This window comes from Harpegnathos saltator, unplaced genomic scaffold (genome assembly GCF_003227715.2).
Source record: "Harpegnathos saltator strain DR-91 unplaced genomic scaffold, Hsal_v8.6 scaffold75, whole genome shotgun sequence".
NCBI lineage: Eukaryota > Metazoa > Arthropoda > Insecta > Hymenoptera > Formicidae > Harpegnathos > Harpegnathos saltator.
In genome coordinates, this window is record NW_020230593.1 from 341,418 (window position 1) to 364,405 (window position 22,988).

The following is a 22,988-nucleotide window of genomic DNA, read 5'->3' on the forward strand; positions in this document are numbered from 1 at the left end:
CAGTCTTCAGACGCGCAACAAGATGTAAGGCCGCGATTTATGCTCTCGGTTTGCTCAAATGTTAATTAGTAATCACTAGGTGGCAAGTAATTATCGACAAGAAAGTATATGTATTTAACCTTCGCTCTCGACACTCTCGGCATTTGACTCAACCGTTTTCGGAACGTTACAGATACAGCAATTCCTGGTACGAAGCGTCTATAAAATCGCAAAAGCTTATTATTATGGTGATAATACGGAGTCTGCAACCGACATGCTTGAGCGCCGGCAAGGTTTATATCTTCTCCTTGGAGAGCTTCAGCGCAGTAAGGTCACCTGCTTGTCTCATGCGTTATTTTATAGATTGCTTCAACGACACATAATTTTCTTGTTTCGAAGGTTCTGCAGACTTCAATGTCGTACTTCACGTTGCTCGCATCCTTGCAGTAGCTCATGATTAGTGGCGACTGATATCCTAGTGATACATGTATACGCATCTTTCTTTATTTTATATAGTAATAATAAATTAATATACTTTTGTTTCCATATTGTTATATCATTCAGTCATTGTTTGTGTACTCATCAATGTATACACACATTGGAAGGCTTCGAAATGAGTATACAACATTATTGAGGAAAGCAGACAATCTGTCGTTAGTGCCTTCACCTTCCTAACTAAACATTTCCAAGTCAAGTGTCATGTCTCAGAACTAAAAAGGTTGAAGACTTGTCAATGTGAGCGTACGAAGGGGGAGAGATACCGAGTGCGGCCTACCTGTCGATAGGGTTTCGTTGATCGCCAGCTTATACTTAGTGGCTAGGACGGGGCAAGTGCTACTTTGTCTATAAGACTCTCATGACACGTCTCGAGAAACGTGTGTGCAAAATTACCGTGCTGAAGCACGCTCTGTTTAAGCGCTTGCATTATTCACGGCTACATCCGGGGCGTCGCATTAGCCGTCGCGACGGGGGAATTAATGGCTTCTTAGTTGAAATGGCGATGCAAAGTCAGTCGAGCGCGTGTGGTCGAAAACGAAGAAGAAGCTTTATGCTCGCGAGAAATGGATCGCCGCTGGAATCGATACTACGGCGTCGTGGAGAAAGTGTCATCGTTGGCCGGCCAATGGCCTTACCAGCGGCGACGAATGAGGATCTTCAGCCTCAGCATAGTGACCTTGAGTATATTTTCCGTGATCGTGTCGCAAGTAATTGATCATCTCTGACGAGTGCGCGGGCGAGTCGTCGATCCTGCGATCCGACCTGCGAACGACAATTTTCAGATAGCCAAGATGGTTGAGTGCGACGGAGACCGGCAGTGCCTCTTTCCAACCGTGGCAGCGTACATGCTGTCGAGCATCGCTCTGGTGAAGATGTACACGTGCCACTTGAGCAGTCGCAAAGTACACTGATCGTTTCGTTATTATTTTCTCGAAAGCGTAATCCAGCCGAGCGTGTTAGGAAGTCTCACGTGTGTGAATAGGTGAAGCCGTTATCCATCGATCTTGTTCCCAGATCAGAAACCTCACCGATCACTTGCTCGTCGATTGGGACCTGCTGAAGTCTCCGGAGGAGTACGAGATCATGAAGAGTTACGCCGAGAACGGCAGATGGTACTCCTTGGGATATACGCGTAAGGATGAGAAGCGCTCATTTGCAGTCTAAAGTCTAATTAAAAAAATATCGGCTCAAAACACAAGTCGAAAAAAAAAGATATCTGTCTATCGAGAAAATATTGACAACCCAACGAGCGTCGGTCACCTCGATCTGTTGCAGTGTACTGCTTGATATCGCTGTGCCTGTTTCTGTCGATGTCTCTCATACCGCACTTCCTGGATGTTGTGTTACCCCTCAACGAATCTCGCCCTCTCGTCATGCCGCATCCGGCGTACTACTTTGTCGACGACAGGGAATACTTCTACTATATTTTCTGGTACTCCACCTTGACTTGGGAAATTACAGTACTCGGCGTAATTGCCCACGACTGCTTGCTCGTGACTTACATCGAGCACGTCTGCGGCATTTTCGCGATAGTCGGGTGAGTGCAACCGATTGTTGCACCTGCGCGAATGTCGGCATACGCGTTAATGTCGCGTCAACACCCGCAGATTTCGTTTCGAACGGTTGTCGTGCGAACGCTCTGAGCCTGCGACGAACGTACGCGCTCGACCGGAAGTCTCGTATCATAAACGAATCATGTTCTCGGTGCAAGCGCATCGCAGGGCCATATGGTGAGTGTATGTTGGCGATGCGAATGAAAGGAAATTTCTATTAACCGTACATGATTGTATAATGTTTATTCCGCTGACTCACTACAGTTTCGCCCAGCTGCTCGAAGATACCTTCTCGTTAACGTTGGCTCTGCAGATAGCGATAATTACGGTGCTGATGAGCATCACCTTGCTGCAAGTATGTGTTTGCCTATGTCAAGTTTTACATGTTGCTCAGACAAGCTGTTGCTCTTCGAGAGAAATGGCTGGCTGATCTATTAGCGTATCTTTGATATTATTAGGTGTGTGAATTAATTCGGTCCGTTTCTTCTTCCAAAAAAAGACTTTAGTATGGAAAAATATGAATAAGTACACTAATCAAAGTATTTGCCATCGCTTGCTATTATTTTGTCCCATCTGTCTGGCAGTTGTTTCATTCCGTGACGGAAAAACGATTCGTCCTTCGAAGCGATCCATTCATTGAGCCATTTTTCTATTTCTTCATAATTGTTGAAGTGCTGGTCTGAAAGTCCATGTGCCATCGATCTGAACAATTGATAATCGGATGGAGCAATGTCTGGTGAATACGGAGGGGGGTGAGGTAAAACGTCCCAGCCAAGTGCTTCCAAGGTGGCCTTCACAATCTTTCTAACATGTGGCCGAGCATTATCGTGCTGGAAGATCACTTTGTTGTGTCTCTTTGTATATTCCGGCCGCTTATTCTTCAATGCGTTGTTTAAACGGATCAATTATTGTTGGTAAAGTTCGGTAGTGATGGTTTGGCTCTGTTTTAATAGTTCATGATACACTACACTCTTCTGGTCCCACCATATACAGAGCATTACTTTCTTGCCATTTCCATGAATATTCCGCTTTGATATCGAAGTGGACGATTTTCCTGGGTCGCTAATGGATTTCCTTCATTTGGAATTATCGAAATATATCCACTTTTTGTCTTCAGTCATAATACGATGCAAAAAATCTTTTCTTTTTGCCTGGCAAGCAAGATTTCAGACATGGCTTTTCGCCTCTCGACGTCTCTTTCTTTCAGTTCGTATAGCACCCATCTTCCTTCTTTGTAAATCTTTCCCATGGCTGCCAAACGCACAGAAATTGTTGATCGATCAACATTCAACAATTGCGCGAGTTCATGTTGCGATTGACACGGATCTTCATCGATTAACGCCTGCAATTCCTTGTCCTCGAACTTCTTTGGCTGACCTGGACGAGGTTTGTCATCGACACTAAAATCATCACTTTTGAAACGTCGAAACCATTCTCTGCATGATTTATCGGTGAGAGCACTTTCACTAAAAGCTTCTGCGAGCATTTGATGAGCTTCAGCGGCTGTTTTCTTCAAATGAAAATAGAAAATGAGAACTTCCCGAAAATGATGCTTTTTTGGTTCGAATTTCGACATTTTCGAATCAGATAAACACGATGTTATTGTTACAAACCCAAATGTTTATCAACTGAATATTATTGCCAGATATAAAAACTAAAAAATAAAGCCTTTTGCAGACATTAGAGGTTAGAAAATTACATAGTACAGCAATCTGCCGGTCAATGATGTACATAGTACAGCATTGACCGCCAGATGGACCGAATTAATTCACACACCTAATAGTATATCGCACGCCATATGAATGGCGTGTTAATCACGAGTAACAACAATAGAAGTGTAAGAAGAATGAATTCGTTATTTTTCGGTCTCAAGATTACGCTGCAAGTCAACGATGTGATAGAACTGATAAGATACATTCTCTACGTGGTCGCTCAACTGATTCACCTATTCTGCCTCAGCTTCGAAGGACAGAAACTGATGGATCACAGCCTTCAGACGCGCGAGAAGATGTAAGACGAGAAAGGTTTCATATAATGATCATCGACCGCGTCTGATTATTCATAGTCGGCGTTCCACATCGCGTAACGTTGCAGCTACAACAGTCCTTGGTACGAGGTGCCCGTGAAGACGCAGAAGATGCTCCTTTTCATGATGAGGAGGAGCATTCAACCCTCCTTTATGAGCGCCGGCATTTACATCTTCTCCATGGAGAACTTCAGCAAGGTAAAGCAACGATGTATCACAACGCGAGCGTTTCACAAGACGTGCGTCAAATAACGGCTTCTTTAATCTCACATATTCTCTTACCTCGAAGATCTTGCAAACTTCGATGTCATACTTCACGGTACTGGCGTCTATGGAGTGATTAGTCGATTGTTGATACGTGAAAATTACGTCTGCATCTAAAATTAAGGGGTTACTTCATTCGAGTATGATGATAAGATGTATTTATAGGTGTAAGCAATAAAATACGTTGTTCGACACGGACGCGTTTTGCATTATTTTTTTAAATTGCACTTGAAAGCGAATTGGACATCCTTGAGACGATTTTTAAAAGTACGTTTATATAACGACATGTTTTATATAACGAGAAAGAAAAACGTAACTATTATTAAACGATAATCGCTTGGTACTTTACTAAGAATAAGAAGAATTATCACATGATAAACTGAACTGATGCAGTTTGAGATATAGGTCACGCTCATGATTGTTACAACAAAGAGAAGCTCCCTCCTCATCAGCGATGCTTTTGTTTGCATATTGTTACAACATTTAGTCATTTTTCGTGTACTCACTCATGCACATATATTGGAAGGCTCCGAAATGAATGTACAACATCGTTGAGCGAAGCAGACATGTATTGTTAGTGCCTTCACTTTCGCAATTGAGCATTTCTAGGTCAAATATCATGACTCAGAAGCAAAAAGGTTGAAGACTTGTCAATGTGAGCGTACGAAGAAGGGAAGCTACCGAGTACGACCTGTCTGACGATCGAGGGTTACGTTGATTGCCAACTTATACTTAGTGACAAGGACAAGTGCTACTTTGTCTATAAGAGCCGCGTGACGTTGTTTCGTGAGGAGAGAAACATGTGTGCAAAATTACCATGAAGAAGCACGCTCTGTTTAAGTTTGCATTATTCACGGTTACATCCGGGTTGTCGTGTTAACTGTCGCGACAGGGGTTCATGGCTTCTTAATCGAAACGGCATTACAAAGTCAGTCGAGCGAGACATCGAAAACGAGGAAGAAGCTGTATGTTTTCGTAAGAAGACGGAAGAAAATGGATTGCCGTTGGAATCGATACTACGGCGTCGTGAAGAAAGTGTCGTCGTTGGCCGGCCAATGGCCTTACCAACGTTCACGAATGAGGACCTTCAGTTTCAGCATGGTTATCTTGAGTATATTTTCCGTGATCGTGCCGCAAGTAATATATTGATCAGCTCTGACGAAAGTGCAGGCGAGTCGTCGATCCTGCGATCCGACCTGCGAACGACAATGTTTTCAGGTAGCCAAGATGTTTGAGTGCGACGGAGACCGGCAATGCCTCTTCCCGACCGTGGCATCGTTCATGCTAACGAGCATCGCCCTGGTGAAGATATACACGTGTCACTTCAGCAGAAACAAAGTACACTGATCATTATCATCACTCGTCATTAGTTTCTCCAAAATGTAGGGTAGCTAAGCGCGTTAGGAAGCCGCACGTGTGTGAACAGATGAAGCTGTTTTACCCATCGCCTGTTCCCAGATTAGAGATCTCATCGATCACTTGCTCGTCGATTGGAACTTGCTCAAGTCTCCGGAGGAGTACGAGATCATGAAGAGTTACACCAAGAATGGCAGACGGTACTCCTTGACATACACGTGTAAGGATGAAAAGCGCTCGTTTGCAATCTACTACAGTCTAATTAAAAAAATATCAACCCAAAACACAGGTCGAAAGAAAAAAGATATCTGTCTATCTCGAAAATAATGACAATCCAACGAGCGTCGGTCACTTCCACCTGTTGCAGTATACTGCTTCATAACGATGTACCTGTTCCTGTCGATGTCCCTCATACCGCACTTCCTGGACGTTGTGTTACCCCTCAACGAATCTCGCCCTCTTGTCATGCCGCATCCGGCGTACTACTTTGTCGACGACAGGGAATACTTCTACTATATTTACTGGTACTCCATCTTGTCCTGGGAAATTGTACTGTTCGGCGTAATCGCCCATGATTGCCTGCTCGTGACTTACGTTGAGCACGTCTGCGGCGTTTTCGCGATAGTCGGGTGAGTGCGGTTAATTGTTTCACATGTCGTCATGCGCGTTAATGTCGCGTCAATACTCGCAGATTTCAGTTCGATCGGTTGCTGTACGAACACATGAACCCTGCGACGATCGTACGCGCTCGACCGGAAGTCTCGTATCACAAACGAATCGCGTTCTCGGTGGAAGTGCATCGGAGGGGCATACGGTAAGTGTGTGCTCGTGACGCGAACGAATGAAAATTTCTATTAACCGTACATGATTGTATAATGTTTATTCCGCTGACTCACCACAGTTTCGCGCAGCTGCTCGAAGATACCTTCTCGTTAACGTTGGCTTTACAGGTAGTGATAATTACGGTGCTGATAAGCATCACTTTGATGCAAGTACGTGTTTGCCTGTATCAGATTTTGCATGTTGCTTAGACGAGCTGTTGCTCCTCGAGAGAAATGGCTGGCTCATGTATTATCGTATTTTTGATATTAGTATCGCACAGCATGCGAATGATGTATTAATCACGAATAATAACAATATGAGTGTGAGGGAAATGAAATCTTTATATTTTTCGGCCTCAAGATTACGCTGCAAGTCAACGACATGATAGGACTGATAAGATACATTCTCTACGTGGTTGCTCAACTGATTCACCTATTCTGCCTGAGCTTCGAGGGACAGAAATTGATGGACCACAGCCTTCAGACGCGCGAGAAGATGTAAGGCGAGAAAGGTTCCATATAATGATCATCGACCGCGTCTGGTTATTCATAGTCGGCGTTCCGTTGCATCGCTTTGCGTTGCAGCTACAACAGCCGTTGGTACGAGGTGCCCATAAGGACGCAAAAGATGCTCCTTTTCGTGATGAGGAGAAGCATTCAACCTTCCTGTATCAGCGCTGGCATTTACGTCTTCTCCATGGAGAACTTCAGCATGGTAAAGCAACGTTGTAACACAACGCGAGTGTTTCAGACGTGTCAGCAAATAGCGGCTTTTTTAATCTCATATGTTATCTTACCTCGAAGATCTTGCAAACTTCGATGTCATACTTCACGGTACTGGCGTCTATGGAGTGATCAGTCAATCGTTGATGCGTCCAAAATTATATCTGCATCCGAAATTAAGGGATTACTTCATGCGTGTGTGGCGATAAGATATATCTATAGATGTAAACAATAAAATATGCTGTTAGATACGAACGCGCTTTTTATTATTCTTTGAAATCGCACTTGAAAGCAAGTTGGACATCCTTGAAACGATTTTTAAAAATATATTTAGTCGACATGTTTTATATAACGAGGAGGGAAAAATAACGATTATTGAACGACAATCGCTTATAATTTACTAAATAATTGACTAAGAATGTGCAATCCTCACATGATAAATTGAATTTCCCGATGTTTGAGATGCAGATCATGCTCATGATTGTTACAGCTTCCTCCTCATCAGCGACACCACACGCGAAATTAAATTTATCGAAGACAGAGCAGTCGCGTCGAGACGAAAGATCCTTGCGAAAAGCGTCGCTCATGACTTAGAATTCATGACTGGCCATTCCGCGTGTTTCCAATACCTGGCAGCTCAAAAAAAGGAGTCCTTCATGCTCCCCCGACAGTAAAAAGAATTCATTCCCTCCTCGGACGTTTTGATTGATACTTTCCGTACGGAGGGAGGCATAGCGTGCGAAGCACTGTTGCTTCACTAATGAACAAATGTCACGCTGTCAAATTGCACCTGCCTGTCACTGTGGGAGACGCGACGCGTGCGATTACTAAGCTGCAGAAAGTTCCAAGTGGGTGATATCGATGCGTACGTAGCACTCTATTCCGGTCCGTATGCACCGTCGTTCACATGAATTATTGATCTGTTCCTCACGTTTGTGGAGAAAATTCGAGATGCAGGCAACGTCGAAAGCGAAGTACTCGTTCGAAAATCATGGAATTCACTTGGGACCGTTATTACAGCGTCATGAGGAGACTCTCATCGTCCATCGGTCAGTGGCCTTATCAGAATAAAAGAGAGAAGCTGTTCAAGATGAGCATGATGACGACAGCATTGCTCGTCATGAATATTCCGCAGGTTAGAGTCTCTTTTCGCGAATTCGTCGCACCCTGTCACCCTCGTTTCTACATTCGGCACGGGGTGACGAGTCAAGTAACCTACTTTGTTTTCATATCGGTAGACTCAAATTTTAACGAGTAAATTTCGTGTCGACTTCAACGTTCGACAATCTCTTTGGTTCTCCTTTAATTCTCCTTTAATTATCGGATATGTATAATAATTACTTCTGTTGAGCAATCTGGCGATAATGTTTCCAGACGTGCAAATTTGTTTATTGCAACAAAGACCTAGAGTGCATTCTCGGGACTACTCCGTCGTATCTGTTAGTACTCTTGATTATGATGAATGTGTACACAAGCAGCTCTAGCAAAGTATGTCAATACGTTTTGATCCGCGTCGAGTGAAACGCTTTTCCGGACGGTTCTACGAAATTTAATGTTGGCCGGTGATATTTAGATCAAGACACTCACCGATCGCGTGTTCGTCGATTGGGGAAGATTGCAGAATCCGGAAGAGTACGAAATCATGAAGACTTACGTCGCAAACGCGAGATGGATCGCCCTTATATATTTCGGTGAGGAAGCCGACGGTTTGATTCCCGTTCTTCTACTTTGCCACCATCAACGAGGAAAGACGTACATTTGTTGCAGCGTTTTGCTTGGCCGGTTGCACTCTATTCGTGTTGGTGGCTCTCATACCATACGTGCTGGACATTATGTCACCACTCAACAAATCCCGCTCTATAGTGCTGCCTTACGAGGCATATTATTTTGTCGACGAGAGAAAATACTTCTTTTATATTTTCCTCCATGGTCTAGTAGCCGCTGATATAGTTATAATGGGGCTTATCGTTCATGACACCATGTTTATATTTTTTGTGGAACATGCATGCGGCATCTTCGCCGTGGCTGGGTAAGAGTAATGCTTTTCTTTCGTCCTTTGAGGGGACTGGAGGGTCAGATTGCTGAAAAATCATGCTTGTTTTTGACAATATTTTGCGATGAACTGAATAAATGTGCAAGAATGAAAATTTTAGGTATATTTATATAACATGTGCGGAAAAATTTTGTTTATTAACAAATGCTCATATAAATATACGATATATATATATAGCTGAAATATACTCTCCTTTTTTTTCAAGTTGTCGTTTTTGCAGTAATATCTCGGCTCTCGGTGGTCCGATCAGAGCGAATTTGAGCTAGAAATCTTAAGAAGGCTTATCATTATCCGGTGAAGCACTATAAAAAAAAATCGAATAAGATTAACAAAATGGCAGCTATTATTAGGAAAAAATTCAAAATTTTCAGTTTTTTACAATAAAAAAATTAATATCTCGAAATAAAATATTTTGACGGAGTTGTCCATGGTTCACCTGAGGGCCAAATGAACAAATATTATTGTTTTAAAATTTCAAATCGATACGAAGCTCAATTTCGGAGAAATCACTGCAAAAAGTTGGACAATAAAATTTCGAGAGAAACGCATTTAAAATTTAAGTGGACGTATATTTATATGAATATTTATTAATAAACAAAATTTTTCTACTCTTCATATGTTATATAAATATATCAAAAATTTTCATTTTTGCACATTTATTCAGTTCGTCACAAAACATTATCAAAAAACAAGCACGATTTTTCAGTAATCTGACTCTCCAGTCCCCTTAATTCGTGATGTCACGAGTTTCGTATTCCAATCATTTACAGATTCCGTTTCGAGCGTTTGGTACACGAAGATACCTGTCTAATGAAAACTGTTGATAACGAGCTGGATAATAAGTACAGTAAAAAAATAGCTTACAGCGTGCACGCGCATCGGGCAGCTCTAGAGTGAGTATGTAACTATTATTTTTTGAGAACTTAGTTATACTTCTATTATTATTTACGAACGAATAGGTTAATTCGCGGTTAATCGCGATTTTTCCTTCTCGAGAACACTGAGGCCCCGTGGTAATTGTTAGTTAATAATCGATTAAAGAGAAAAACTCAAACTACATTCAGGTGCTTCCGGATGAAATTCAATATGAAATGAGCAGTTTTAATTTTAAATTTCTTCAAAATAAACATAATATGATTAATATCGATACTTTTGCTGAACGATAATAGTATTTGTAACTTTTTGAAAAACTATAAGATTTACATGAAGTGGTGAAACAATAAACTGTACAAAAGTACTACCATCGTGAAACTGCTGTTCTAAAAATTGCCGGTGTAATGCTTTGCTACAGATTCGCGGAGTATCTTGAGAATATCTTTTCCTTAAGTTTCGGTATAGAATTAGCGTTGATGACAATAGGAATGAGTATTACTTTATTTCAAGTAAGTGCCTAATCTGCGAAAAAATTGAGTAGAGATAATCGAAAAATATCGCTGGTCACGTTTACAATCATAACTGTAAGACTGAATAACGAGATATTACCATTTCTGATTGCACATTTTCAAGATCACTTTACAATCCGACGACATCTGGGAAGTAACAAGATACGTCATCTACGCGAGTGCGCAACTGGTACACTTGTTCGTCTTTTGTTGGGAAGGTCAAAGACTGATAGACCACAGTCTGCAAATACGTGACAAGATGTAAGACAACTATAGTAACCTCGAAGTAGATTTTCGACGAAGAAATTCTAATGACAAAATATGCGCCAATGAAAGTTTCGACGATAATCGTAACGTTGCAGGTACGACTGCACCTGGTATAAAATACCCGCAGAGTCGCAAAGGCTAATCTTGCATGTGCAAAAAAGGAGTTTGCGACCGAAATTCTTGAGCGCTGGTAAAATTTTTACCTTCTCTCTGCAAGGATTCACCACGGTAAAGAAGCGATATATTTTATTTAAATCGATTGTATTCATTTTATTGTTAGACATTACGACATATGAGACACTGTCTCAAATCCTTTTAAGAATTTTAGCTCTCTTATTTTGAAGGTAGTGCAAACGTCGATGTCATACTTTACCGTCCTTTCGTCCGTCCAGTAATCAACGGGTAATGTTTAAATAATATTTCTGTAAAAAAAATTGACAATTGTGTAATGACCGGTGTGACATACACACATACTCACATTATTCGGAAAGTAACAATATATACATATTTATATATATATATTCCCCAACATGCTCAGTTTCACAAGACAGAATAAAGTACTATTTTTAGTATACTCGTTATTCATTATCTCTATTATTATCCATTTAACAGAAATGCTTCGATTACGCTCCTTACAAGTTACGCTTAACGAAACCTGAGCATTTTTCAAAGAACAAAAGATGTCAATCTAAAATCGGTTTGACAATTTGCACGTGTAATAAAATGAATAAAATAACAAATATAATGAGAAATAATTGATTATAATTTGCGCTCGGTATAAAGAACGCAATGATATGTATGAAATTTTAATCCTTTATATATAATGGTAATAAAACTACTAACGGCTACCCATAAAGTCGACTTACCGATGAGACATAAAGAACAAGTCATACTTGTGTTTTTGCAAGCGGCAAAACAAACGATCTCTCTTGACTTAGAATCGCAATTCTTATGGGCTCTTGGCACGTGTTCTTGATGTACGCTCTTCGACAAAGAAAACTTTCCACCCTTTGCACCACGATAAAGAGGAGCTTATTTACTCTGACGTTTTGATCAATATTTCAAACGAGGAGGAGAGTGCAGCGCATTCACCCAACTCTGTTATTTCGCCAAGACGGCCAAGAGTACACACAAATACCACCTTGCGGGATTATATTCACCTGTCACCCGCTAAACTCCGCACGCGACAGAATTCGAGTGTGGTAATATCGACACGCGTGAATTATTAATTCGATCTTCTCGCCGGAGGAGACTACACGAAATTCAATCAGTCGCGGGCAATCGAGGACGTAACACTATCTCAAAACAGCATGGAATTCTGGGATCATTATTACAGCTTCATGAAGAAACTCTCATCGTTCGGCGGTCAGTGGCCTTATCAGAATAAAAGGGAGAAGCTGTTCAAGATAAGCATGATAACGACAGCATTGCTCATCATAAACATTCCGCAGGTTAGAACTGCTTTTCGCGAATTCGTTGCATCTGTCATCTCCGTTTCTACATTTGGCACTGGATGACGAGTCACGTGACCTACTTTGTTTTCATGTCGGAAAACTTAAAATCCAACTTTAACGAGTAAATTGCTCATCGACTTCAACGTTCGACGCTTCCTTTAGTTCTTCTTTAATTAATTACACTGGATATGCATAAGGGCGTGATAATTTTTTTTGTTGAACATTCTGGCGATAATGTTTCCAGACGTGCAAGTTTGTTTATTGCAACAAAGACCTAGGGTGCATTCTCGGGATTATGCCATCGTACATGTTAATAATCTTGATTATGATGAATATGTGCACAAGCAGTTCTAGCAAAGTACGTCAATACATTTAGATCCGTGTCGAGTGAGTGTCGCTTTCTCGGACAGTCCAACAAAGTTTAACGCTGGCCGGTTATATTTAGATCAAGGCACTCACCGATCGTGTGTTCATCGATTGGGGGAAATTGCAGAATCCGGAAGAGTACGAAATCATGAAGAGCTACATCGCAAATGCAAGATGGTCCGCTCTTATATATTTCGGTGAGGTAGCCGCTGGTTTGATTCTCGTTCATCTGCTTTTCCACCATTGACAAGGAGAAACATACATTTATTGCAGCTGTTTGCTTCGGCGGTTGCACTATATTCGTGTTGATGGCTCTCATACCGTACATACTGGACATTGTGTTACCACTCAACGAATCCCGCCCTATAGTGCTGCCTTACGAGGCGTATTATTTCGTGGACGAGAGGAAATACTTCCTTTACATTTTCCTCCAAGGTCTGATAGCCTTGCATGTAGTTATAATGGGGCTTATCGCTCATGACACCATGTTCATATTTTTTGTGGAACACGCGTGCGGCATTTTCGCCGTAGCTGGGTAAAAATAACGCTTTTCATTCGTTCCTTCACGTGATATCACGAGTTTCGCATTCCAATCATTTACAGATTCCGTTTTGAACATTTGGTACACAAAGATACCGGTGTAATGAAAACTGTTGATAACGAGCTGGATAATATGTACAATAAAAGAATAGCTTGCAGCGTACATGCGCATCGGACCGCTCTGGAGTGAGTATGTAACATTGTAATTATATTACAGTACAAAATGAGAATATTTATAACCAACTCACACTTCCTTATTTTACACTTAATTATTTTTTAAGTTCTATGGGGCTAATCCCTCAAATAATCACAACTTTTCGTTCTCGAGAATGCTGGTCTCTCGCGATAATTGTTAGTTAATAATCGGTTATAAAAAAAATTAAACTACACTTCAGATGATTTCGGATGAAACTCAATATGACATAAGCAATTTAATTCTAAATTGTTCAAAGTTACGATAAACACAATAACTAATATCGGTATTTTTGTTAAACTATAATTGTGTTGTAACTTGTTGAAATGTTTAAAAGTACTATCATCGTAAAACTGCTATTCTAAAAATCGTCAATATAATGCTTTGCTCTAGATTCGCGGAATATCTTGAGAATATGTTCTCCTTAATTTTCGGTATAGAAATACTGATGGTGACAGTAGGAATGAGTATTACTTTATTTCAAGTAAGTGCTTAATCTGTGACAATATTGCTCAATGAAAATCGAAAAATATTACCGGTCACGTTTACAATTATAACTTCGAACTGCAAGACTAAATAACGAAATATTACCTTTGTTTTGATTTCACGTTTTCGAGATCACGTTACAATCTGACGACATCTGGGAAGTAATAAGATACGTCATCTACGTGGGTGCGCAACTAGTACACTTGTTCGTCTTTTGTTGGGAAGGTCAAAGACTGATAGACCACAGTCTGCAAATACGTGACAAAATGTAAGACAATTACGGACTACTACTAACCTCGAAGTAGATTCTCGACAAAGAAGTCCCAACGATAAAATCTGCGCCAACGGAAGTTTCGACAATAATCGTAACGTCGTAACGTTGCAGGTACGGCTGCACTTGGTATAAAATACCCGCAGAGTCGCAAAGGCTAATTTTACATGTGCTAAAAAGAAGCTTGCAACCGAAATTCTTGAGCGCTGGTAAAATTTTTATCTTCTCTCTGCAGGGATTTACCACGGTAAAGAAGCGATATAATTTATTTAAGTCGAATATATTTATTTCATTGTTAAAACATTATGACGCATGTCGCGTTGCCCCAAATCCTTTTAAGAATTTTAGCGTTCTTATTTTGAAGGTAGTGCAAACGTCGATGTCATATTTTACCGTGCTTTCGTCCGTCCAGTAATTCACGGTTAATGTTTAAATAAAATTTCTATGAAAAAACTGACAGTTATGTAATGACCAGTGTGACATATACACGTACCAACATACACACATACCTACATTATTCGGAAAGTAACAATATACATATGCTCTCCAGCATGTCCAGTTTCACAAAACAGAATAAAATACTATTTTTAATAATATGTTCATTATTTATAATCCCTATTATCCGTTTAACAAAAATGCTCCGATCATGCTCAACATTTTCTCCTTACAAGTTACACGCTTAACGAAACCTGAGCAGTTTTCAAAAAACAAAAGATGTCAATCTAAAATCGGTTTGGCAATTTGCGCGTGTAATAAAATGAATAAAATAACAAATATAATGAGAAATAATTGATTATAATTTGCGCTCGGTATAAAGAACGCAATGATATGTATGAAATTTTAATTCTTTATATATAATGGCAATAAAACTACTAACGGCTACCCATAAAGTCGACTTACCGATGTGACATAAAGAACAAGTCATACTTGTGTTTTTGCAAGCGGCAAAACAAACGATCTCTCTTGACTTAGAATCGCAATTCTTATGGGCTCTTGGCACGTGTTCTTGATGTACGCTCTTCGACGAAGAAAACTTTCCACCCTTTGCACCACGGTAAAGAGGAGCTTATTTACTCTGACGTTTTGATTAATATTTCAAACGCGGTGGAGGGTGCAGCGCATTCACTCAACTCTGTTGTTTCGCCAAGACGACCAAGAGTACACGCAAATACCACCTTGCGGGATTGTATTCACCTGTCACTCGCTAGACTCCGCACGCGACAGAATTCGAGTGCGGTAATATCGACACGCGTGAATTATTAATTCGATCTTCTCGCCGGAGGAGAATACGCGAAATTCAATCAGTCGCGGGCAATCGAGGGCGTAACACTATCTCGAAACAGCATGGAATTCACTTGGGATCGTTATTACAGCTTCATGAAGAAACTCTTATCGTTCGTCGGTCAGTGGCCTTATCAGAATAAAAGAGAGAAGCTGCTCAAGTTGAGCATGATGACGACAGCATTGCTCGTCATGAACATTCCTCAGGTTAGAGTCGCTTTTCGCGAAGTCGTCGCACCTGTCAGCCTCGTTTCTTTATTCGGCAGTGGATGACGAGCCACGTGACCTACTTTTTGTTTTCATATCGGTAGACTCAAAGTTCAATTTTCACGAATAGATTGTGTATCGATTTTAATGTTTGACGCTCTCTTTGGTTTTCTTTTAATCAGTTGCATTGAATACGCGTAAAGACGCGTGATAATTACTTGTGTTGAGCAATCTGGCCATAATGTTTCCAGACGTGCAAGTTTGTTTATTGCCACAAAGACCTAGAGTGCGTCCTCGGGACTACGCCGTCGTACTTGTTAGTACTTTTTATTACGATGAATGTGTACACAAGCAGCTCTAGCAAAGTACGTCAATACATTTAGATCCGCGTCGCGTGAAACTCTTCCTCGGACAGTCCTACGAAATTTAATGATTGGCCGGTTATATTTAGATCAAGACACTCACCGATCGCGTGTTTGTCGATTGGGGGAGATTGCAAAGTCCGGAAGAGTATGAAATCATGAAAACTTACGTTGCAAACGCGAAATGGATCGCCCTTATATACTTTGGTGAGAAAGCTGACGGTTTGATTCCCGTTCTTCTGCTTTTCCACCATCGACGAGGAGGAACATATATCTGTTGCAGCGTTTTGCCTGGCCGGTACCACTCTATTCGTATTGGTGGCTTTCATACCTTACATGCTGAACGTTGTATTACCACTCAACGAATCCCGCCCTATAGTGCTGCCTTACGAGGCGTATTACTTCGTCGACGAGAGGAAATACTACTTGTACATTTTCCTCCAAGGTCTGATAGCCTTGCATATAGTTATAATGGGGCTTATCGCTCATGACACCATGTTTATGTTTTTCGTGGAACACGCGTGCGGCACCTTCGCCGTGGCTGGGTAAGAATAACGCTTTTCATTCGTACCTTAGTGTGATGTCACGAGTTTCGCATTTCAATCACTTATAGATTTCGTTTCGAGCGTTTGGTACACGAGGATACCGACCTAATGAAAACTGTTAATAACGATCTGGATATGTACAATAAAAAAATAGCTTGCAGCGTGCACGCGCATCGAGCAGCTCTAGAGTGAGTATGTAACATTGAAATTATGTTACAGTATAAAATTAGAACATATATCACCCCCACTCCTGTTTCTATTACTTTTTAAGATCAAATAGGTTAATCCCTGGTTAGTCGGGATTTTTCTTTTTCGAGAATACTGGAGCCTCGCAGTAATTTTTAGTTAATAATCGGTTAAAGAAAAAAATTCAAATTGCACTTCAGATGATTTCGGATAAAATTTAATGTGAGATGAGCAGTTTAATTTTAAATCGTTGAAAGTTACAATAACATAATAACTGATATCGGTATTTTGTTGAACAATAAAAAATAATAATCGTGTTGTAACTTGTTGAAATATTTAACTACCGTCGTAAAACTGCTATTCTAAAAATTGTCAATGTTATACTTTGCTACAGATTCGCGGAGCATCTTGAGAACATCTTTTCTTTAACTTTCGGTATAGAAATACTGATGATGACAGGAGGAATGAGCATTACTTTATTTAAAGTAAGTGCCTAATCTGTGGAAAAATTGCATAGAGAAAATCGAAAAATATCACCGGTCACGTTTACAATCATAATTTGGGATTGTAAGATTAAATAACAAGATATTACATTTGCCTTGATTTCACATTTTCGAGATCACATTACAATCCGATGACATCTGGGAAGTAATAAGGTACGTCATCTACGTGGGTGCGCAACTGGTACACTTGTTCGTCTTTTGTTGGGAAGGTCAAAGATTAATAGACCACAGTCTGCAAATACGTGACAAGATGTAAGACAACTATAGTAACCTCGAAGTAGATTTTCGACGAAGAAATTCTAATGACAAAATATGCGCCAATGAAAGTTTCGACGATAATCGTAACGTTGCAGATACGGCTGCACTTGGTATAAAATACCCGCAGAGTCGCAAAGACTAATCTTGCATGTGCTAAAAAGGAGCTTGCAACCGAAATTCTTGAGCGCCGGTAAAATTTTTATCTTCTCTCTGCAAGGATTCACCACGGTAAAAAAGAGACATAACTTATTTAAATCAAATTTATTTACTTTTATTGCTCGACATTACGACGCGAGTCGCGCTGTTTCAAATCCTTTTAAGAATTTTAGCGATCTTATTTTGAAGGTAGTGCAAACGTCGATGTCATACTTTACCGTGCTTTCGTCTGTCCAGTAATCAATGATTAATGTTTAAATAATATTTCTGTGAAAAAATTGACAATAGTGTTGTCAATAGAAATAACATATACACATACACATACACACATAGCCACATTATTCGGAAAGTAACAATATACCATACATATATTCTCCAACATGCCCAGTTTCACAAAAAAGAATAAAATATTATTTTTAGTATACTCATTATTCATAATCCACTCATTATCCGTTTATCAAAAATGCTTCGATTATGCTCAACATTCTCTCTTTACAAGTTACGTTTAATGAAACCTGGACAGTTTTCAAAGAACGGATGATGTGAATCTGAAATCGATCTGGTGATAATTTGCGCGTGTAATAAAATGATTAAAATCACAAGCGTAATGCGAAATAATTGATCATATGTAAGAGTAACGTATAGGATGTATAAACAAACAACATGGGAGCGAGTCCCATGTATAGACATGACCTTTCTTCTTTTGTTTATTTGCCTTATGCATACACACTAAGAGCCGAATGAATAGACGAGCGGTTCGAGGTAGTAAACACAGAAAAAACAATAGACAGCATAACGATAATATAATTCAGACGCTCGCCGGTGGAGGTCGAGCGGGATACGGAGACGCACCGAGTGCCCGAACACCTTTAGGCTTTTGTGTAATTACCTCACGCGATAATTGATTAAAAATGGCGGTTCAAATGGGTACGCGCATACTCGAACCGCTGGCGGGCAGTCAGAGATCTCCAAGGGAAAGCACTAGAGGAAATCACCAACGTATCCCTACCTAAAGCTCACCATCCAGCACCAAAAGGTACAGTGGACATTAAGGGAAAGCGCACGAGATGTCCCTCTCAGCTGCTGGCTCAGATCACTTAGGTCATACCAGCCCCCCCCCCCCCCGGGAAAACGCACGGCGAGTCTGGTCTGGCGACCAAGAAAACATCTGAATCGGATCGATGTCGGAAGGGAAACGCACGACGACAGTAGTATTTGGGACTGAGAGAAATCAACTAATTACTATATAAGGGAACAATGCTCGACTTCGGTCACCCGATGAACATTAAAAAACAACGGTTTGATTAACACTCACCAACTTTCTGCACGAGTGGCGATAGCACGTCTCTTTCGGGCGTCCAACAGCGACTAACTGCCTACCTCTGTCGCGACATCGTTTTTATAATCGGCGTCTCTATCTTCCGTAAACACATCGTTTTCTCCACCATTGACCTCACTGTGATCGTTATTGTTTTTCAACGCTCCGAATGCCCATTTCGGATTTTCATATGCAATACTCACACCTCGTGCGATATGAATGGTTAGGTTAGGTTAGGTATTAGAAGCAAGAATAAATTCAATATTTTTATTACAATTGTGTGCTTTTCTTCAAAGGTATACACAACAACAGATCGACGGCATTCTTTTTCTAAAGGAAAAAAAAAAGGGAAAGAACAAGCAAAGAAGAAAAAAAACAAATATATGTCTCACACATAATTTACGCTTGGCATTAAGAACGCATAAGATACGCATGAAATTTTAATCCTTTACACATAACTGCAATAAAACTATTAACGGCTACCAATAAAGCCGATTTACCGATGTGACATAAAGAACAAGTCATACTTGTGTTTTTGCAAGCGGCAAAATAAACGATCTCTCGTGACTTAGAATCGCAATTCTTATGGGCTCTTGCCATGTGTCCTTGATGTGCGCTCCTCGAAAGAGAATACTTTCCACCCTTTACATGATAGTAAAGAGAAACTTATTTTCTCTTCTGACGTTTTGATTAATACTTCAAACACGGAGGAGGGGGCGTAGCGCATGCGACTGTTGTTTCGCCAAGATGGCAGAGTACACACAACCATCACCTTGCGGAATTATATTCACCTGTCACTCGCGAGACTCCGCACGCGACAGAATTCGAGTGTGGTAATATCGACACGCGTGAATTAATAATTCGATCTTCTCGCCGGAAGAGAATACGCGAAATTCAATCAATCGCGGACAGTCGAGGACGTAACACTACCTCGGAAACAGCATGGAATCCACTTGGGATAGTTATTACGGCGTTACAAAGAAGTTTTTGTTGCTCACCGGTCAGTGGCCTCATCAGGATAGGAATGACAAGGTGCTCAGGCTAAGCGTGATAACGATGGCTATACTTGTCATGCTTGTTCCGCAGGTTCGAGCCTCTATCAAACTCACGCCCTCACCTGTCATACTCGTTCCTCTTTCGACAGCGGATAACGAATCGCGTGATATATGTGGTACGCAGAACATTTAAGCAACCTTACTTTTACGAACACGTAGTCATTAAATTTCTATTTCGGTATAAATAGTTCGTTGCTTGTGGCCCTCCTTCAATTAACCGCATTGAACATGTAGAGTTGAGCTAATAATTAATTCAATTAAGCAACTTGCTAGCAATGTTGTTTCCAGATATGCATGTTTGCTCGCTGCGACAGAGATTTTGACTGCATTTTCAGGATTATGCCAGCGTACATATTGATAATCGTGGTTTTTCTCAAGCTGTATGTAGGCCAAATGAAGAGTAGCGGGGTACGTTAATAAATTCGCTTATAAAGGGGACTGGAAAGTCAGATTGCTGAAAAATCGTGTTTGTTTTTCATAATATTTTGTGACGAACTGAATAAATGTGCAAGAATAAAAATTTTAGGTATATTTATAGAACATATGAAGAGTAGAAAAATTTTGTTTATTAACAAATACTCATACAAATATACGATATATATAGTTGAAATATACTCTCCTTTTTTTCCAAGTTGTCGTTTTTGCAGCAATATCTCGGCTCTCGATGATCCGATCAGAGCGAATTTTAGCTAAAAATCTTGAGGAGGCTTATCATTATCCGGTGAACCATTACAAAAAAAAAATCTAACAAAATTAACAAAATGGCAGCTATTATTAAGAAAATATCCAAATTTTTCAGTTCTTTCACAATAAAAAAATCAATATCTCGAAATTAAATATTTTGACGTAATTGTCCATGGTTCACCTGAGAGCCAGATGAACAAATATTATTGCTTTAAAATTTCAAATCGATACGAAGCTCAGTTTCGGAGAAATCACTGCAAAAAGTTGAACAATAAAATTTCGAGAAAAACGCGTTTAAAATTTAAATGGACTTATATTTATATAAGTATTTGTTAATAAACAAAATTTTTCTACTCTTCATATGTTAGATAAATATATCTAAAATTTTCATTCTTGCACATTTATTCAGTTCGTCATAAAGTATTATCAAAAACAAGCACGATTTTTCAGTAATCTGACCCTCCAGTCCCCTTAAATTCGCGTATACACTGAGGAGAGTACAATTTCCTGAAAAATACATACAATATTTATCCAGATTAAAGCTCTCACCGATCGCGTGTTCATCGATTGGGAGGGATTGAGAAAGAATCCAGAAGAGTACAAGATCATGAAGACGTACGTCGCGAATGCGAGATGGATAGTCTTTATGTATTCCAGTAAGGACGCATCAATTTCGGTTTAACCGCACTTTTACAATCGGCAATAAAGACCAACGATTGTTGCAGCGGTCTGTCTGGTAAGCGTTACCGTGTTTGTGATGGTGTCTCTCGTGCCCTATATACTGGACAGAGTGTTACCCCTCAACGAATCCCGCCCTATAGTGCTGCCTTACGAGGCGTATTATTTCGTCGACGAGAGAAAATACTTCTTTTACATTTTCTCGCAAGGCTTCGTGGCCGCGGAAATAGTTGTAATAGGGCTGGTCGCTTACGACACCATGTTCATGACCTTCGTCGAACACTTATGCGGCATCTTCTCAGTAACAGGGTGAGTGTGACGCGCATGCGCGTTATTTATCGTTTAACTTGATAATATCGCCTGACGCCGACGTTAAGTGCGACATAACAATTTACAGATTCCGTTTCGAGCGTTTGGTGCGTGAGGATACCGACGTAATGGAAATCGTGCGCAACGATCTCGGTGTCGTGTATAATAAAAGAATAGCGTACTGCGTGGAAATGCATTGTGCGGCTATAGAGTGAGTACGAAATATTGGAGAAAAGTAATATAAAAATATTTACAATATCACGCTGTTGTAGCGCTTTTCTGCCACAGATTCGCGGGACATCTTGAGGAAACTTTCTCCTTAAACTTCGGTATAGAATTACTGTTGGTGACGATAGTAATGAGTATAACTTTATTTCAAGTAAGTGTGTCCTGTCTGTTGAGAAATTTTCACGTTTTCATCAGCATACGTTTAATTTTACCGCGTAATGGAGCGTTGTTATAATTGTAATCGGACTGCAAGACCAGGTAGCAAAATATTAAATTTGTCGCTGTCAGGTCACGTCTCAGTCGAACATCGTGGAAGCAATGAGGTACCTCATCTACGTGATTGCGCAACTGGTGCACTTATTCGTCTTTTGTTGGGAAGGTCAAAGACTGATAGATCATAGTCTGCAAATACGTGACAAGATGTAAGGCAGCCCTGGTAACTTCAAAATAAATCCGCAAGTTTGCCAGCTAAAGAGCAATCCGACAAAATATTCGTAACGATTAAAATACATTCTAGATACAGCTGTAATTGGTACAAAATACCTGCAAAGTCGCAAAGGTTGATTCTGCACGTAATGAAGAGGAGCCTGCGACCAAAATTCTTGACTGCTAGCAGCGTCTTCATTTTCTCTCTAGAAGGCTTCACCGCGGTAAAGAAATGCCCATAGCGATTATAAAGTTACAGCGATTAAATGTGCTTGTTTCATTATTACGCATCATGCACCGCCTCGTGTCCCATGACCAAATTTTTGTGTTTTTTAAAGGTGGTGCAAACGTCGGTGTCATATTTTACCGTGCTTTCGTCGGTCGACTAGTCAGCGACGGTCAGTAATTAAATAATGGGAGTTTCCATGAGTTCATGCAATACCGTATATGCTCCAATATGTAGTCTTGTAAGACAAAATAAAGTCAATTTTATTTTTCTCGTATTCGCACCACTTGAAAGTTTGATTTACCTGTATAATTTGCGATACAACAAATTGCCC

The 22,988-nt window shown here is 40.3% G+C and overlaps 4 protein-coding genes across 4 annotated transcripts; all 4 read left to right on the top strand.

The window, feature by feature from the left end:
- The first annotated feature begins 497 nt into the window (after window positions 1–497).
- Window positions 498–4,654, top strand: LOC105192575 (odorant receptor 22c). Its single transcript, XM_025306050.1, has 9 exons — window positions 498–1,184; window positions 1,260–1,379; window positions 1,492–1,609; window positions 1,753–2,014; window positions 2,070–2,207; window positions 2,295–2,385; window positions 3,904–4,040; window positions 4,125–4,254; window positions 4,346–4,654. Exons 1-9 carry the CDS (start codon window positions 1,041–1,043, stop codon window positions 4,394–4,396), a joined length of 1,191 nt encoding a protein of 396 aa, XP_025161835.1. The 5' UTR covers window positions 498–1,040; the 3' UTR covers window positions 4,397–4,654.
- A 99-nt stretch (window positions 4,655–4,753) lies between these two features.
- Window positions 4,754–22,880, top strand: LOC105192123 (uncharacterized). Its single transcript, XM_025306051.1, has 41 exons — window positions 4,754–5,457; window positions 5,539–5,658; window positions 5,779–5,896; window positions 6,044–6,305; window positions 6,368–6,490; window positions 6,578–6,668; window positions 6,859–6,995; window positions 7,083–7,212; window positions 7,302–7,351; window positions 8,241–8,355; window positions 8,595–8,708; window positions 8,794–8,911; window positions 8,988–9,249; window positions 10,044–10,166; window positions 10,565–10,655; window positions 10,780–10,916; window positions 11,018–11,112; window positions 12,174–12,373; window positions 12,621–12,734; window positions 12,822–12,939; window positions 13,016–13,277; window positions 13,346–13,468; window positions 13,869–13,959; window positions 14,093–14,229; window positions 14,347–14,479; window positions 14,597–14,643; window positions 15,606–15,720; window positions 15,972–16,085; window positions 16,172–16,289; window positions 16,366–16,627; window positions 16,696–16,815; window positions 17,208–17,298; window positions 17,432–17,568; window positions 17,670–17,802; window positions 21,323–21,402; window positions 21,496–21,774; window positions 21,863–21,985; window positions 22,063–22,153; window positions 22,291–22,424; window positions 22,520–22,652; window positions 22,767–22,880. The coding sequence occupies exons 1-41, from the start codon at window positions 5,314–5,316 to the stop codon at window positions 22,815–22,817; spliced, it is 5,436 nt and encodes a 1,811-aa protein (XP_025161836.1). The 5' UTR covers window positions 4,754–5,313; the 3' UTR covers window positions 22,818–22,880.
- LOC105192592 (odorant receptor 22c) lies at window positions 9,046–11,406 on the top strand. Its single transcript, XM_025306036.1, has 6 exons — window positions 9,046–9,249; window positions 10,044–10,166; window positions 10,565–10,655; window positions 10,780–10,916; window positions 11,018–11,150; window positions 11,267–11,406. The coding sequence occupies exons 1-6, from the start codon at window positions 9,053–9,055 to the stop codon at window positions 11,315–11,317; spliced, it is 732 nt and encodes a 243-aa protein (XP_025161821.1). The 5' UTR covers window positions 9,046–9,052; the 3' UTR covers window positions 11,318–11,406.
- On the top strand, window positions 15,121–18,840 carry LOC105192597 (odorant receptor 13a-like). Its single transcript, XM_019845512.2, has 9 exons — window positions 15,121–15,720; window positions 15,972–16,085; window positions 16,172–16,289; window positions 16,366–16,627; window positions 16,696–16,815; window positions 17,208–17,298; window positions 17,432–17,568; window positions 17,670–17,802; window positions 17,920–18,840. Exons 1-9 carry the CDS (start codon window positions 15,577–15,579, stop codon window positions 17,968–17,970), a joined length of 1,170 nt encoding a protein of 389 aa, XP_019701071.2. The 5' UTR covers window positions 15,121–15,576; the 3' UTR covers window positions 17,971–18,840.
- Window positions 22,881–22,988: the final 108 nt, after the last annotated feature.

Bases quoted from the DNA above. Each gene is read 5' to 3' on its own strand.
- LOC105192123 (XM_025306051.1), top strand. From the start codon at position 5,314: ATGGATTGCCGTTGGAATCGATACTACGGCGTCGTGAAGAAAGTGTCG. The intron at 12,940-13,015 runs GTGAGGTAGCCG...CATTTATTGCAG, and splicing joins GTCCGCTCTTATATATTTCG to CTGTTTGCTTCGGCGGTTGC. The intron at 17,803-21,322 runs GTAAAAAAGAGA...ATATTTATCCAG, and splicing joins CTCTGCAAGGATTCACCACG to ATTAAAGCTCTCACCGATCG.
- LOC105192592 (XM_025306036.1), top strand. From the start codon at position 9,053: ATGTCACCACTCAACAAATCCCGCTCTATAGTGCTGCCTTACGAGGCA. The intron at 10,656-10,779 runs GTAAGTGCCTAA...CACATTTTCAAG, and splicing joins TGAGTATTACTTTATTTCAA to ATCACTTTACAATCCGACGA. The intron at 10,917-11,017 runs GTAAGACAACTA...GTAACGTTGCAG, and splicing joins CTGCAAATACGTGACAAGAT to GTACGACTGCACCTGGTATA.
- LOC105192575 (XM_025306050.1), top strand. From the start codon at position 1,041: ATGGATCGCCGCTGGAATCGATACTACGGCGTCGTGGAGAAAGTGTCA. The intron at 1,610-1,752 runs GTAAGGATGAGA...GATCTGTTGCAG, and splicing joins GTACTCCTTGGGATATACGC to TGTACTGCTTGATATCGCTG. The intron at 4,041-4,124 runs GTAAGACGAGAA...GTAACGTTGCAG, and splicing joins CTTCAGACGCGCGAGAAGAT to CTACAACAGTCCTTGGTACG.
- LOC105192597 (XM_019845512.2), top strand. From the start codon at position 15,577: ATGGAATTCACTTGGGATCGTTATTACAGCTTCATGAAGAAACTCTTA. The intron at 16,290-16,365 runs GTGAGAAAGCTG...TATCTGTTGCAG, and splicing joins GATCGCCCTTATATACTTTG to CGTTTTGCCTGGCCGGTACC. The intron at 16,628-16,695 runs GTAAGAATAACG...AATCACTTATAG, and splicing joins GGCACCTTCGCCGTGGCTGG to ATTTCGTTTCGAGCGTTTGG.